This window comes from Babylonia areolata, chromosome 10 (assembly GCF_041734735.1).
Source record: "Babylonia areolata isolate BAREFJ2019XMU chromosome 10, ASM4173473v1, whole genome shotgun sequence".
In the NCBI taxonomy this organism is placed as follows: domain Eukaryota; kingdom Metazoa; phylum Mollusca; class Gastropoda; order Neogastropoda; family Buccinidae; genus Babylonia; species Babylonia areolata.
The window spans coordinates 41,982,027-41,999,082 of NC_134885.1; the positions used below are offsets into that span (position 1 = coordinate 41,982,027).

General features: G+C 45.4%; 1 protein-coding gene across 1 annotated transcript in view; it reads left to right on the plus strand.

Moving 5' to 3' along the window:
* LOC143287013 (uncharacterized) overlaps window positions 1-17,056 on the plus strand; it is a 62,382-nt gene that overhangs the window by 31,506 nt on the left and 13,820 nt on the right. Inside the window, exons 20-28 of the mRNA XM_076595020.1 lie at window positions 1-106; window positions 2,328-2,553; window positions 4,645-4,738; window positions 7,022-7,130; window positions 7,809-7,961; window positions 10,335-10,622; window positions 11,734-11,901; window positions 12,811-12,981; window positions 15,149-15,319. The exon at window positions 1-106 is cut by the window's left edge and continues 56 nt beyond it. Of these exons, the coding sequence (XP_076451135.1) occupies window positions 1-106; window positions 2,328-2,553; window positions 4,645-4,738; window positions 7,022-7,130; window positions 7,809-7,961; window positions 10,335-10,622; window positions 11,734-11,901; window positions 12,811-12,981; window positions 15,149-15,319 (1,486 nt within the window). The remainder of the gene's footprint in view (window positions 107-2,327; window positions 2,554-4,644; window positions 4,739-7,021; window positions 7,131-7,808; window positions 7,962-10,334; window positions 10,623-11,733; window positions 11,902-12,810; window positions 12,982-15,148; window positions 15,320-17,056) is intronic.

The window sequence follows — 17,056 nt, forward strand, 5'->3', positions numbered from 1 at the left end:
CCCCCCGGACACTTCCAGTCTCAGAACGGGTCCAGTCAGTGTGCCAAGTGCCCGGCTGGAACCTGGACTGCTTCCAGTAATGCCACTGGGCTGCTGGACTGCCTTGGTACGTATCCTACATACAAGCTCGTAAACCTTGTAAAGCCGTGCACACACACACACACACACACACACACACACACACACACACACACACACACACACACACACACACACACACACACACATCTCTAATATCACTTCAAGTGGAAAGACATTAAACTGAAGACGAACACACACACACACACACACACACACACACACACACACACACACACATATCTCTAATATCACTTCAAGTGGAAAGACATTAAACTGAAGACGAACACACACACACACACACACACACACACACACACACACCACGCAAAAAAGAGAAAACAAAATGTATGCCTGTTACCTTCTCTTTATGTCTCTGTCGCTCTCTCTGTCTCGGTATATCGATCTGTCTGTCTGTCTGTCTGTCTGTCTGTCTCTCTCTCTCTCTCTCCTCTGCATCTCTCTGCCCGTCTGTTTGTCTCGATCTATCTGTCTGTCTTTCTGTCTGCCCTCCCAGCCCACCCACCTCTCTCTCTGTCTCTCTCGCTCACTCTCTCTCTCGCTCTCTGTATACCTCCCTCTTCACTCTCTCTTTCTTTCCGTTTTTTAGTCAGCGAGTCAGGATTCTTGAGGACATAAAGAGATACAGAGATGTCATGTCTTTTTTCTTCGGTAGATTTAGCTAGCCAAAGCTAACAAGCTACACTTTAGTCAGTCAACCAACCAACCAATCAACCAACCAACCAACTAATCAACCAACCAACCAATCAACCAACCAACCAACCAACCAAACAGCCAGTCATCTAACCAGCCAGCATCACGCAGCCAGTCTACAGATCTTATCCATGCGAACAAACCACCTGAGATGGGATGAAATCTCTGTTGCTTGCAGCAGCTTAAACAAACGCCGACTCCTGAATGCACACATACCAAATACGTCGTTGATTTTGCTTCAGCAAATGGTATTAAAATCATATCAGTTACCATGAATATGTTCTCGCATCTGTGGTGAAAAGTAAAACAACTTTTAAAAAAGCTATGGAATAGGAAATGCATTGATTTCAGAATGCAACAGATACGAACATAGTGCTATTTAGCCCAACGCTCAGCTTTTTTTTTTTTTTACAGATTGACATGTTTACAGCTGGGCCAACAGCAAAGTGAGAGCTGTATTATCAGTGATTTCTCTACTGCAGTGGGAAATCATTTACAGCTTAGTCTCAGTCTTGTGAAGGACGATGACTCTCAAACTAGGAGCTTAGACTGCACTGCCTCTTAGTGCTTCAGCCTGCTGTGGTTAGTTGGCCACTGGGAACCATCCCCGAAGCCGACTGCCTTAAAACCCTCTTGTCCGAGAGAGTGTGGGTGTAACTCTCCACGGAAATCAAATTCAAGCCAAGATAGCTGGGACATCAGTTACCTCTTGTGCTGTTCTGATGGTCATAGTCGGACAGGACTATCATCATACATACATACATACATACATACATACATTAATGAACAAATGTGGTCTATTTATGATGAAAAAACAACAACCGAAGTCTTTGTTTTTCTTTTCCTTTTTTGACTCACTTGTGTAAACAGAGTCTATGTTTTAACCCGGTGTTCGGTTGTCTGTGCGTGTGTGTGTGTGTGTCTGTGTGTGTGTGTGTCCGTGTGTCCGTGGTAAACTTTGACATTGACATTTTCTCTGCACATACTTTGTCAATTGACACCAAATTAGGCATAAAAATAGGAAATATTCACTTCTTTCCAGTCATCCTGTTTAAAACAATATTGCACCTCTGGAATGGGCACACAAAAAAAAATGAAGCCTAATTATATGCAAACTGCATTTACTGTTATATTTATATTTTTTGTATTCTCTAAACTTGGCACTTTGATCTGATATTCTGACCCAACAACAAGAGCAGTCATTATTATCATTTCTTGTTCAAACAGGAACTTCTTTTGCTAAGCATGGAAGTTTTATTTATCTTGCAAACGTTTTGGTGCAGATAGTAAAAAAGGGAAATTACTCTGTAATTAATGCTAGGGGACTTAATTTGCTTTTAAACTGATCTTTCTCATCTTAAACATTACATTTTGAAATTATACTCAATACATAAAAAGCTTGGATTTTTTTTTTAAGTGTATCACAAGTGAGTCTTGAAGGCCTTGCCTCTCTTGTTTTAATTTGTTTTTGTTGTTGTCTGGCGCACGATCTCTCATATATTGCTCAAATAGGGGTGTGGTGGGGGTTGTTTCAGAGTCCGAAGTTCGACTATCAGCCAATCAAAGCGTGTCAGCAGAGGTAGGCCACGGTCAGTGGAGCAGTAGCAGTAGTAGCTCCTCCTCCCTCAGCGCTCAGCTATGGCTCAACATGGGCGTCAATAGCAGCTGTAATGTGTCTCTCAGCCTCGGAGACTCTCCGTCGACCGTGGTCGCTGTTTGTGTAACGGTTTTCACGAACGGCACGACTGCGGCTGCTTCTGGGTACGTTTCCAACTTTTATGGCGTGTGTGGATGGGAGTTTTGATCTGTGTGTGTGTGTGTGCGTACGTGGACGTGTGTGTGTGTGTGTGTGTGTGTGTGTGTGTGTGTGGCACACAGACAGATAGACAGTAGGTATATACCCCACCCCCCTCATCCTCCCAGTGTCGGTTGTGTGGCAATTCCACTTTCTCGCTCATGCGTTGGTGGACGTGTGTGTGTGTGTGTTGTTGTTGTTATTGTTGTTGTCTTCAGTTTAACGTCTTTCCACTTGAAGTAAGACGAGGAAAACAAAAACCGTGGGGGATGGATTGTGAGAGGGGGAGGGGTAAAAGTGTGTGTATGTGTGGAGGGTGAATAGGGAGAGACAACGCTAGGGGAAAATGGAAACGTTATAAACGCCAACATCAAACAAATATAACATCTATAACAAATGTCCTATAGGACTATGCAGCAAACCTTCTGCAATAACAAATAACATAGTGGAATTGTTTATAACACATTCAAAAGAACTTTTGGTGAAGTCTGGCAAAAGACATTTTAGATTCTGACATTCGAATATTACATGGTTGCTAGAAATATGTTCTCCACATATGCATCTGACATCTTTGCTGAACTTAGTTATAAAAGCGTTCAGTTTTATCCTGTTTGATGATGTATGAATCTGCCTTAATCTTATTGAATTACTGTATATATTTGGCTGATTGATAGTTCCCGGTTGTTGAATATTAATTACACTATGGTTTAAAGCTTTGCCGTTTTCCTGGTATAATTATCTGACTTTGTTCCACGATGTTTTTTTCTAGCATTCGATAACCCTCTTGTATAGACAGAGGCACATCAAGTTCTATGGTTCCCTGTTCGTTTTTTGCACCTTTTCTTGCAGACCTGTCAGCCCATTCATTGTAGAGAATACCTAGATGTGAAAGAACCCAGCAAAACCTAAGATGTGTTCCTTTTAAGCTTAAAAGATATAAAATGTGGCTGATTTCTATTATGATTTTGGATTTGTTCTTACAATTTGAAGAGTTCAAAGCACAATACAGATTTGGAATCAACGCAAAACAAGACTTGTAGAAGGCAAATTGTGTGTGTGTGTGTTGTGTGTGTGTGTGTGTGTGTTTGTGTGTGTGTGTGTGTGTGTGTTTGTGTGTGTCTGCGTGCGTGTGTGTGTGTGTGTGTGTGTGTGTGTGTGTGTGTGTGTGTGTCATACGGACAGATAGACAGTAGGTATATACCCCCACCCCCCTCCTCCCAGTGTCGGTTGTATGGCAATTCCATATTCACCCATGTCACAAGGACCTCATGGCCAATGACATTAAAGCGTCAAGCGTCAAGCGTCAAGCGTCTCTCTCTCTCTCTCTCTCTCTCTCTCTCTCTCTCTCTCTTTCTGTGTGTGTGTGTGTGTGTGTGTGTGTGTGTGTGTGTGTGTGTGTGTGTGTGTCTGTCTGTCTGTCTGTCTCTCTGTCTCTCTGTCTGTCTTTTCGTATTCCCCAGTATTTGACAACAAATATTGATGGTCATTTGAAAAGAATTCACCACATTTACTCTTTCAGAATATAGTTTGTACTTAAAAAAAAGAACTATAGGAACGTAGTTTACTTTGCAGTCTTTGTAGTAATGCTGTTGAAATTGAAATGCATTGTGTGCTTCAACGTCCACGGTTAATGACCCTTAGGAGAGTCATTTTTATCTCGCAACTATTTCGTATTCCATACTTGAAGCAGTTGTTCACGATTCTTACATTGAGTCCAATTCCACCACACACACACACACACACACACACACACACACACACACACACGCACGCACGCACGCACGCACGCACACACGCACGCACGCACGCACGCACGCACGCACGCACGCACGCACGCACACCCCTCCTCTCCCCTTGAAACGTGGTCAAGGCCTCTTGAATGATAATAACAATGATAACTATAATATTGATAAGAAGAAGAATGATGATGATGATGATTATGATGAAGATTAAGATTATTATGATTATTATTATTAATATGATGATGATGATGCTGCTGATGATGATGATGATGGAAAAGAGTGGCACTAGCACAATATCTATCTGTGGTTTCCCAGGTCCTCCTGTCAGGCTGACGTGGAAGTGGTGCCAGACACCTGGACCAACCTGTTGTTCAACCTGGATCCTCAGAACGCTGCGGGTGACGTGCAGGTACGTTTCTGGAACTCTTGGAATGTCTGCGGTCAGCGAAAGATTGGATTATTTGTTGATTTCGTGCTGTTTTGACGCTCCTGTGAGCGTCTTGTGTAGAACGCAAGTTTTGCTTGCTTTTCACTTGGGGTGTCATTACTTCCTTGCACGGCGAGTGTGACAGAGAGAAAGAAGAAGAAGAAGAAACAAAATACAAAAACAAAAACTAAACAAAACAAAAAGGCACTCAAATACAACAGTCTGATGGAGGAAAGATCTTTCTTTCCAATGGTACCATACACACACTCACTTTGCGTCCATAAACAAAGGTACAATACCTCCACCTGGAAAGTGTTGAAAAACAGCCCGTTTCCGGCCTGCACACGGCCACTGAGCACTTCGCCACACGGCCACTGAGCACTTCGACACACGGCCACTTCGCCACACGGCCACTTCACCACACACACGGCCACTTCGCCACACGGCCACTAAGCACTTCACCACACACACGGCCACTGAGCACTTCAGCACACACACGGCCACTGAGCACTTCGCCACACGGCCACTGAGCACTTCACCACACACACGGCCACCGAGCACTTCGCCACACGGCCACTGAGCACTTCGCCACACGGCCACTGAGCACTTCGCCACACACACGGCCACTGAGCACTTCGCCACACACACGACCACTGAGCACTTCACCACACACACGGCCACTAAGCACTTCGCTACACACACGGCCACTGAGCACTTCACCACACGGCCACTAAGCACTTCGCTACACACACGACCACTGAGCACTTCGCCACACACACGGCCACTGAGCACTTCGCCACACGGCCACTGAGCACTTCGCCACACACACGGCCACTGAGCATTTCGCCACACACACGGCCACTGAGCACTTCGCCACACACACGGCCACTGAGCACTTCGCCACACACACGGCCACTGAGCACTTCGCCACACACACGGCCACTGAGCACTTCGCCACACACACGGCCACTGAGCACTTCGCCACACACACGGCCACTGAGCACTTCGCCACACGGCCACTGAGCACTTCGCCACACACACGGCCACTGAGCACTTCGCCAGAGGTGAAAATCCACCCAGCTCAGTGCGTGGTGACGGTGTTAATAATTATGTCAAATGTTTCAAACTAGGTCAACAGAGTCGTATGTGAATTCTGTCGGTGCTTTAACGCGCACTTGACTTCTGGGTTTATATTCTGTTTATGTTTGTACTTATTGTAATTTTCATCTTTTTTTCTCTTTTTTGAAAAATGATTATTGTCTTTTCTTATTATCATTGTTAGTGCTTTTACTACTGACTGGTTGATTGACTGATTGATTGATTGATTGATTGATGGACAGGTTCATTTGTTGGTTCATTGGTTGGTTGGCTGCTTTATTGATTGGTCAATTTATTTTGTACTTGTTTATCCATGTACTTATCATGCATTGTTTTAGCCGCTTAATTGTTCTGAAACGATTTATTGTTATCATGTGCACTACTCTTGAATAATCATGTCGATGGTATTTCATTTTGGATATGTTCAAATGCTTAAAAGCATGTGCGTGTCTTTTTTTTCTTGTCTTTTTTTTTTTTTTTTTTTTTTTTTTTTTTTACATATGTATATCGAATGTTTGTTAATGCGGGCTGCTACACGACCCCAAAACATGTGCGTGTTGTTGTTGTTTTTTTTTCTTGTCTTTATTTTTACTTATTTATTTTTTAATTATATATGTATATCGTATGTTTGTTATCGCGGGCTGCTACTCGACCCCAAGGCAATTTCGCGTGAGATATCTCCCAGGTCAACATAGTGCAGACCTGCTTCTGCCCGAATCACCTGTGTGTGTACACGCACGCAGAGGTCAAATACGCACGTTAAAGATCCTGTAATCCATGTCAAGCGTACGGTGGGTTATGAAAACAAGAACATACCCAGCATGCACACCTCGTAAACGGAGTATGGCTGCCTTCATGGCGAGGTAGATATACAAGACGGTCATATACATAGAGTGTTACATGTCTGTCTGGGTGTGTATGTGTGCATACCAGAGAGAAATGACAAAGGAAACGAATGAAGAGCGCCCCGCAATGACAGCCGTCAGTCGGCTCTACCCAGGTGGGCAGCCTGTTGTGCAAAATAAACGACACCCTTGTTTGTAAAGCGCTTGGAGCTTTGTCTCCGGCCGAGGATAGGCGCTAAGTAAGTGTCCATATCATTCAACATCATCATCATCGTCATCGTAGATAATAGAAGCTGACTGGATTTGTGTCTCGATTTTTGAGGTCTTCCACCACGGCTCGGCCCTTCAGTCCCTCAGTCTGGGCATCGCTGCCGATCAGCCGGTACACCTTGACACCACCACCCCCCATACCATGACCGGGGACACACAGGGTAGGTAGGCTGGGGGAGTTGGGAAGGGAGGGGGGTGGGGGTGGGGGGCTTGGGGTATCCCAGTTTGCTGTGTTTATGTTGTTGTCGTCATCGTCGTAACCATCATCATCTTCTTCTTCTATACTGCTGCTGCTTCTACATTGTCCTCTTCCTCTTGTTGCTCCTCGTTCTTCTTGGGCACGCAGGTGTGTGTGTGTGGGGAGGGGGGGTGGCGTGCGTGTGTGTACGTGTGTGTGGGGGGGAGAAGGGGCGAGGGGGGACTGCCTGCGTGTGTGTACGTGTGTGTGTGTCGGGGGGGGGGGGGGTGCGTACGTGTGTGTGTGGGGGGGGGGGCTGGGGGGGAGGGGGGATGCGTGCGTGTGTGTATGTGTGTGTGGGTGAATCAGAATCAGTCGAATTTAAATAAAAGGTTTATAGACACAACAATAAAGGGTAAAAATATATGTGTGGGTGCGTGTGTGTGTGTTCGTTCGTTGGTTGGTTCGTTTGTAACATTCTCTCTTTTTGCTCCTTTCATCATGAGAGATATGAAAAGAATGTGACAGTGGCAGAATGGAGAATTATGATCATATTCTCTTTCTTTGTCTTGACTTTCTTGCTTTACTGAATTGCCTTGGTGTGTGTGTGTGTGTGTGTGTGTGTGTGTGTGTGTTTTGCGTTCGTACTTCACGATTTCAGTGCGTGTGAGCGGGTTTCGCGCAGAAGGCCATTCTTTGACGCAAGCGGAGATAACCGCTGCTTTGGTCAACTGTAGTACGGGAGAGCACTCTGGCAATCTGATGACCTGGATTCCTTCCCCTGACACTGTTTTCTCTCCCAGCACTTGTGACGGTAATGGTGGATGAAATGATTATTGCTGTTTTCACACTACTACTGCTGCTGCTGCTGCTGCTACTACTACTACTTCTGCTGTTGCTGCTGCTACTACTGCTGCTGCTATTAATAGTAGTATAATTATTGATGGTAGTAGAAGTGGTAATCATCGATCTATTATAAATGGTGGTAGCATTAATAGTGGTGATGGCTTTTTCTTATTCCTTATAGTACAACCGACCGCACAGGGCCGTATCAGGACTGTCAAACCATACAAATGCTCAACCGCATCAACACACAGCTGTCACATCTAAAAAAAAACACCAAAAAACAAACAAACAAACAATTCATGACACACAAAAAAACAGTTCATGACACAGTATTCCAACCATTTAGCTCCTCAAGGCAAATACGATTAGGCCATACTAAGGACCCCAGCCATTTCGTTTAGTGGCAATGGCTACAGCAATAGTAGAGAAAATGGTGGTGGTAGTAGTAGTGTTAGGTTTTGCTAATGTTATTTGAGGAAGTGTCTGAGCTTTTTTTTTTCCAGTGTACCTTTTAGTTACCTGTGTGCTTCCTTACTCGGTAGCATAAGCAGCACTGGCTTGAAGTTGTGTACCTTGTGTATGAAGAGAGTCACCACTCTTTATTGTTTGATCATCATTTACTCTCCCATCTTCTTTAACAAATAGTAAAGAGTGGTAACTCTCTCCATTACGCAAGGTACACAACTTCAAGTCAGTGATGCTTACGCTACCGATTCAGCCAGCACACAGGTATATAAAAGGTACATTGGAACAAACTCAGACACTTCCTAAAAAATAAAAAATAAAAAGGAAGAGCCGGGCCTGTCCTTATACCAATCATTTGACATGTGCACACAGCAGCAAAGACAGAAGAAATGTGCAAACACAAATTAGCTTTTATTCAAGACTGGCATAGCCACTTTAATCCTGAATAAGCCACACAGAACACATGGACAATACAGAACAAATACATGGTTGCCTCGGAAGTTTATCCACTGGAAATTATACAAATAGTGGGCCAGGAGACGATATGATTAACAAATAGTAAAGAGGGGTAACTCTCTCCATTACACAAGGTACACAACTTCAAGTCAGTGATGCTTACGCTACCGATTCCAGTCTGCCATTGTTGATAATTTCCAGTCTGAACCCGTTAAAATCGAACATGGAGTCTCACAGGGATCTGTTTTAGGCCCAGTGCTCTTCACACTGTACACTGCTCCTCTCGCTGAAATTATCAACCGCCATAGTGTCAGTCATCATTCTTATTCTCACACAGAATAAAGTACAAGATCAGCTCCTCCACGTTATGAATGTATTAAAAAAAAACTGCCCCTTCCTATCTCTGTGGCTGCCTTCACCTCTGCACTCCATCTCTCTCACTACGATCGGCTTCAGATCCACTCTGTTTACGCATACCCAGATTCAAACACTCGACTGTTGGCCGCCGTTCTGTCTCTGTCTCTGGACCTTGCAATTGGAATGAACTTCCTCTTTCGCTTCGTCAAGTCTCCGCACTCAGCTCTTTAACGTCTGGCCTTAAAACCCACCTCTTCCCAAAATAGCCTCCCTTCCCTGCCTCTTCCTTGCCTTCAGTTTCTCCAGTTTTAGAGTTATGCATGAGTGTGAATGACTGGTGCGAAAGCGCTTTGATTTGTCTCAAGATTCAGCGCTATATAAATACCATTATAATTATCATTGTCATCGACATAAACATAGAATTGGCTCTCACAAGGCCCTGACAGGCGTTTCGGGTTTGTGTGTCAGTCAGGCTTCTGCCTGGTTTTCCTTAAGAGGAATTGGTGTGGCGCATATGGACCAGTGCATGCCGCTTCGAAACCTCCTTGAAACTGAAAATCATTAGTAGTAGTAGTAGTAGTAGTAGTAGTAGTAGTAGTAGTAGTAGTAGTAATAGTAGTAGTAGTATCATTATTATTCATTATTAGCATTGGTATTATTATTACCATCAGCAAATCATTTATTATCATCATCACCATTATTATGGTAGTGACAGTAGTAGCTATTAGCAGTTGGTAGTAGTAGCAGGAGAAATTAGTATCACTATTGTTGTTGCTTTTATCATCCTTGTCATATAATGACAATTCTTCTTGTTCGGTCGTTGGCTGCAACTTTCACGTTCATTCGTACGTACACGAGTGGACTTTTACGTGTGTAACCGTTTTTACCCCGCCATGTAGGCAGCCATACTAAGCTTTCGGGGATGTGCATGCTAGGTACATTCTTGTTTCCGTAACCCACCGAACGCTGACATGGATTAGAGGATCTTTAACGTGCGTATTTGATCTTCTGCGTGCGTATACAGACGAATACTGATAATTGAGTATCCTACTGTGATGGGCAGCGGTCAACGAGTGCCTCTCAGGGCCATGTCACCCCCAGCACGGACGGTGCCAGAATCTTCAGGGTGGGTTCCAGTGCCTGTGCGAGGACGGGTGGAGTGGTAGCACCTGTCAGGTGCCACCCGGGGTGTGCTACCTTCACCCGTGCCAGAACGGAGCATCCTGCGTCCCGGCATCAACATCACCGTCGCCATCACCATCAGCACCATCACCATCAGCAGCAGCAGCGGCAAACTTCTACTGTGTGTGTGATGCCGAGTACAGTGGCACGCTGTGCGAGCTGCCAAAAGGTGAGGAGGGAGATTTTTTTTTTGGGGGGGGAAGGGGGGGATGAGTGGGGGTGGTGGTGGGTGGGAGGTAGGGTGGGGGGGGTTCAGAATCCCATCCATCCGCAACACGCAAGTTTGATAAAGGTGAACAAGCGTGTGTGTGTGTGTGTGTGTGTGTGTGTGTGTGTATCCATGTCTGTGTGTGTGAATCTGTGTTTGTTTTGATTGTTGGTTCTTAGTGTACTTCTCAGCAGACGCTACATTAAAAAAAAATTCTTACTCTTCTTCTTTTCCTTCTTCTTCTTCTTCTTCTTCTTCTTATTATTATTATTATTATTATTATTATCTTCCTTTCTTTTCTTTTTTCTCAAGCCCTGGCTAAGCGCGTTGGGTTACGCTGCTGGTCAGGCATCTGCTTGGCAGATGTGGTGTGGTGTAGTGTATATGGATTTGTCCGAATGCAGTGACGCCTCCTTGAGCTACTGATACTGATACTGATGGTCATACTGAAACAAACCAAAATCCCCTTGGAGGGACTGGTTTCAGTTTCAGTAGCTCAAGGAGGCGTCACTGCGTTCGGACAAATCCATATACGCTACACCACATCTGCCAAGCAGATGCCTGACCAGCAGCGTAACCCAACGCGCTTAGTCAGGCCTTGAGGGAAAAAAAAAAGAAAAAAAGGTGAATAAATAATAGATAAGCTTGCATAAATAAATAAATAAATAATAATTATAATATAAAAAGGTAATAATAATAATAATAATAATAATTAAATAATAATAATAATAATAATAATAATAAATAAATAAATAGATAAGACAACAATGATGATAAATAAGCAAATAAATGTAAAACATGAAGACACATTCACACATACACCCACACATGCATAACAAGGGACTAATAAAGTGACATCCCATAGCGCAGTATTGTATCGCATTACATTACGTTGCGCTGTGTTGTACTGCATTTTGTGAGTCTGTGTGTGTGTGTGTGTGTGTGTGTGTGTGTGTGTGTGTGTGTTGCATTGTGCCGCATTTCGTTGTTGCGGTTGTGAACTTCGTTGCTTTGTTTTGTAATGCATTACATTACATTGCATTGCATTGCATTGCATTGCATTGCATTGCAGTCCATGGAGGCTACAGCAGCTGGGAAGCGTGGTCCGCGTGCACAGCGACGTGTGGGGGAACACGACATCGACAGCGCCTGTGTTCGAATCCTGCCCCCCAAAATGGCGGCCGCAACTGTACAGGCGTTGACGAGGAGACGGAGCTGTGTGGCTCTGCCCTTTGTCCTGGTATGGTTTGGGACCTTTAGTCTGTGTGTGGGTGTGTGTGTGGGTGTGTGTGTGTGTGTGTGTGTTGATTGTGTGTGTGTGTGTGTGTGTGTGTTGATTGTGTGTGTGTGTGTTCATGTGTGTGTGTGTGTGTGTGTGTTGATGTGTGTGTGTGTGTGTGTGTTGATGTGTGTGTGTGTGTGTGTTGATGTGTGTGTGTGTGTGTGTGTGTGTGTGTGTGTGTGTGTGTGTGTGTGTGTGTGTGTGTGTGTGTGTTCATGCGCGCGCTTTCGTGAGTGTGCGTGTATGTGTGCGAGAAAGTGGGTGGGCAAAGTGTGTGTGTGAGTGTGTGTGTGTGTGTGTGTGTGTGTGTATCTGTGGGCACTGGAGTGGGTTAAGTGTGTGGGTGTGTTGGGGGGTAGGGGTGGGAAGGTTTTGGTGCAGGCTGTGTGTTTATCATCTTTGAACCTTGAGTGATATGAAAAGAATTTGAAGACAAAGGAGAAGTGATGGGGGGTGGAGGGCCGAGGGCCGGGGGGGGGGGAGGCCTGTGTGTGTGGGGGGGGGGGGGGGGTGCGGGGGGGGGGGGGGTCCTTTCTTTTTTTTTTAGATATCTGGTTTTATCTCCCCTTCTTTTTCTTCGTTCGTGGTCTGCAACTTCCAAGTTCACTAGTATGTACACGAGTGGGGTTTTTTACGTGTATGACCGTTTTCACCCCGCCATGTAGGCAGCCATACTCTGTTTTCGGGGGGTTGTTTCATTTAATTGCCTGTTCGTTTATATGTGTGTGTGTGTGTGTGTGTGTGTGTGTGTGTGTGTGTGTGTGTGTGTGTGTGTGTGTGTGTGTGAATGTATGTGTGTGCGTGGTGTGTCTCTGTGTGTGTATGTGTGTGTACATGTGTGTGTTGTTGTTGTTGTTGTTGTTTCAGTCGACGGTGGCTTCAGTCCGTGGGGCTCGTACGGACCTTGCAGCGCCACCTGTGGGCCAGGGGAGAGAACTCGACACCGCCAGTGCGACAACCCTGCCCCGCAAAACAACGGCTCTGACTGTGTGGGACAGGCTGTAGAGAAGGAGGCCTGCAATACACGGGACTGCCCAGGTTACTCATCCCTTCCTTCCTTCCTTCCTTCCTTCCTTCCTTCCTTCCTTCCTTCATTCATTCATTCATTCCTTCCTTCCTTCCTTCCTTCCTTCATTCATTCATTCATTCATTCATTCAATCATTGATTCATTCATTACTTCCTTCCTTCCTTCCTTCCTTCCTTCCTTCCTTCATTCAATCATTCAATCATTGATTCATTCATTACTTCCTTCCTTCCTTCCTTCCTTCCTTCCTTCCTTCCTTCCTTCCTTCCTTCCTTCATTCATTCCTTTCTTTCTTTCTGTCTTTCAAGCCAGACCTTCCCCCTCCTCCCCTCAACACTTTACTCCTACCAGCTCCCTCGGCACCCCTTACCTCCTACCCCAAACTCCACCCCCACACCCCCGAACACACACATGATCTCCCTTACCTCCTCCTCTCAGCACAGTTCAGTGCACTGCAGCATAGCACTGTTCTGGGAAATATACAGTACAAAGTTGTTTTGCGTTGCGTTGTGTTGCGTTGTTGTGGTGTGTTGTTTTGCGTTGCGTTGCATTGTTGTATTGTTGTGTTTTGTTGTTTTGCGTCGCGTTCCGTTGTTGTGTTGCGTTGTGTTGTGTTGTGATGCGTTACGTTGTTGCGTTGCATTGTGTTGTGTTGTTGTGTTGTGTTGTTGCGATGCGTTGCGTTGCGTTGTGTTGTGTTGTGCTGCGTTGCGTGGATTTTTGTTGCGTTGCGTTGCGTTGTGTTATTCTGTGTCGCATCATTGTAGAGAGCATGTCGACACAGTGCAGCACCATTCTTCGTTCTTCTTTCCCTCTCCTGTCCCTCTTTCCCTCTCCTGTCCCTCTCCTGTCCTTCTTTCCCTCTCCTGTCCTTCTCCTGTCCTTCTTTCCCTCTCCTGTCCTTCTTTCCCTCTCCTGTCCCTCTCCTGTCCTTCTTTCCCTCTCCTGTCCTTCTTTCCCTCTCCTGTCCCTCTCCTGTCCTTCTTTCCCTCTCCTGTCCCTCTCCTGTCCTTCTTTCCCTCTCCTGTCCTTCTCCTGTCCTTCTTTCCCTCTCCTGTCCTTCTTTCCCTCTCCTGTCCCTCTCCTGTCCTTCTTTCCCTCTCCTGTCCCTCTTTCCCTCTCCTGTCCCTCTCCTGTCCTTCTTTCCCTCTCCTGTCCTTCTTTCCCTCTCCAGTCCTTCTTTCCCTCTCCTGTCCTTCTTTCCGTATCCTGTCCCTCTCCTGTCCTTCTCCTGTCCTTCTTTCCCTCTCCTGTCCTTCTTTCCCTCTCCTGTCCTTCTTTCCCTCTCCTGTCCTTCTCCTGTCCTTCTTTCCCTCTCCTGTCCTTCTTTCCCTCTCATGTTCTTTCCCTCTCATGTTCTTCTCCTGTCCTTCTTTCCCTCTCCTGTCCCTCTCCTGTCCTTCTTTCCCTCTCCTGTTCTTCTTTCCCTCTTCTTTCCCTCTCCCGTCCCTCTCCTGTCCTTCTTTCCGTATCCTGTCCTTCTCCTGTCCTTCTTTCCCTCTCCTGTCCCTCTCCTGTCCTTCTTTCCCTCTCCTGTCCCTCTCCTGTCCTTCTTTCCCTCTCCTGTTCTTCTTTCCCTCTCCTGTCCTTCTTTCCCTTTCCTGTCCTTCTCCTGTCCTTCTTTCCCTCTCCTTTCCCTCTCCTGTTCTTCTTTCCCTCTCCTGTTCTTTCCCTCTCCTGTCCCTCTCCTGTCCTTCTTTCCCTCTCCTGTTCTTCTTTCCCTCTCCTGTTCTTTCCCTCTCCTGTTCTTCTTTCCCTCTCCTTTCCCTCTCCTGTCCTTCTTTCCCTCTCCTGTTCTTCTTTCCCTCTCCTTTCCCTCTCCTGTCCTTCTTTCCCTCTCCTGTCCCTCTCCTGTCCTTCTTTCCCTCTCCTGTCCTTCTTTCCCTCTCCTGTTCTTCTTTCCCTCTACTGTCCCTCTCCTGTTCTTGTGCGCGGGTGATTTTATTTTAGAATTACCTTCATTCGGGACGAAAGCTTTTTGTTGTCGTGGGTTCTTTTACATGCACTGCTGCATGCTATATGTACACAGGACCTGCAGGTTTATCATCTCGTCCGAATAACTTCTCCTCTCTTGTCTCGTCTTGTCTGATGGTGACATTTTGTATCGAACTGATGTATTGCAGTGCAGTTGACTGGTTGATTGATTGATAGATGGATTGATTGATTGACTTTATTTTCAGTGGATGGAGGGTGGAGATCGTGGGAAGCTTGGAGCGTTTGCCCAGTCACGTGCGGTGGCGCGAATCAGACACGTGAACGGTCATGTGACAACCCGGCGCCGTCCAATGGCGGCCAGCCTTGCGTTGGAGTGGCCAATGAGACGAGGCTTTGCAATCCACAACCCTGCCCAGGTAAGGGGGGAAGGCAAAAATACAACAACCGTGATTGGCCGGTGTCTGTCAACGATGCATGTGTTTTACGGATTGTAAAGTGTGGTAACTCTCTCCATTCACAAGGAACACAACGTGGTGTCAATGCTGCTTATGCTGCCGATTCAGCTAGCACACGGGTGAACAAATGGAACATTGGAAATTCTTCTTCTTCTTTGTTCGTGGGTTGCAACTCCCAAGTTCACTTGTATATATGTATACGACTGGGCTTTTACGTGTATGACCGTTTTTACCCCCACCATGTAGGCAGCCATACTCCGTTTTCGGGAAGGGGGGTGGTACATTGGAACAAATTGAGACACTTCCTCAATACCAGACACTTCTTCGATGCCTAATTGTGTAATACCATCTTCTGACTATCTTCTTTCTTTCAGTCCTTCTTTCTCTCTTTTTTGACTGCCTGTTTGTCTGTCTGCCTACCTTTATTTCTTCTTCTTCTTCTTCTTCTTCTTTGTTTTCGTTCATTCGTTATTTCACTTTTTCTTTCTTTCTTTCTTTCTTTCTTTCCTTTCTTTCTGGTCTCCTTTTCTTCTTCACTTTCTGTAATTTCTTTCTTCTTCTTCTTTCTTTTCGTTCATTCGTTATTTCACTTTTTCTTTCTTTCTTTCTTTCCGTTCTTTCTCTGTGGTCTCCTTTTCTTCTTCGCTTTCTGTATTTTGTTTCTTTCTTTTAGTTGTTGTCCCTTTCTCTCTTTGTATTCGTGTCTTTGCATTTTCGTTTTTGTCTGTCTGTCTGTCCTTGTTTTCTCTTTCTCTTTCTATTTGCTTTTTTATTTATTTAAAGTTTTGGGTGTACTTCTCAACAGTTTAGTTGATTCGCTGAACAAAGAGTGAGAGCTATCTCCAGAGGAGGAAGTGTGAAACAAAGAGAATGGTGACTGTCAGTTTCATCACAGTGACACGACAGCCTTCACTGACGCGCACATTTCTAAGACCCAGTCAAAGGACCAACCAACCAACCAACCACCCAGCTAAACAACCAACCAACCAACCAGCTAAACAACCAACCAACCAACCAACCAACTAACCAACCAACCAACTAGCCAACCAACCAACTATACGAAACTATTTTACAAAGACACGTGTAATGTCATTTTGTTTGATCGTTTCTTTGCACATTGACAAACATGACTGTATCAAGTGAAGTCAAATCCATACCGGTTGAAAACTCTGTTGTACAAACACTCGTTTTAAAGGCTAATTTACACTAGGCATCTCAACTCCCAGCAACTAGTTGTGCTAGCGTTGCCGAGCTAGATGAGGAAGGATATTGTGAGTTGGTGGCAGTTGTCGACCCTTTATTTTTAGACCTTGCCTATCTGGTTTTCCCGATCAAGATGCGCTTCAAGTTGCCGTAGCTGAAATAGATATCACCTCCCACCCAATATCCTATGGAGTTGGCCGCCAACTTCGACGTTGGCGCCAGTTGACATGCGCGTTTACACAAGATGCGCTGAGTTGAGGCAACCTTTTTCTCCACCGCGTGGCATTGCTCGACTCGCAAGCCAAGCCTCGCTCGCACGCACGCAGTGTGTGTTTTTTGGACGCGATAACTACGATTTAAGTTGATTTACGTTGACAGAGGTTGTGGCAACTAGTTGGTGTGGGTTACTGCATCTTATCTCAACTTGTACAGTTGGTGTGCGCACAGTATATAAACCAGACCATCACACGATATCTTTGCGCGCATTTCATTCAA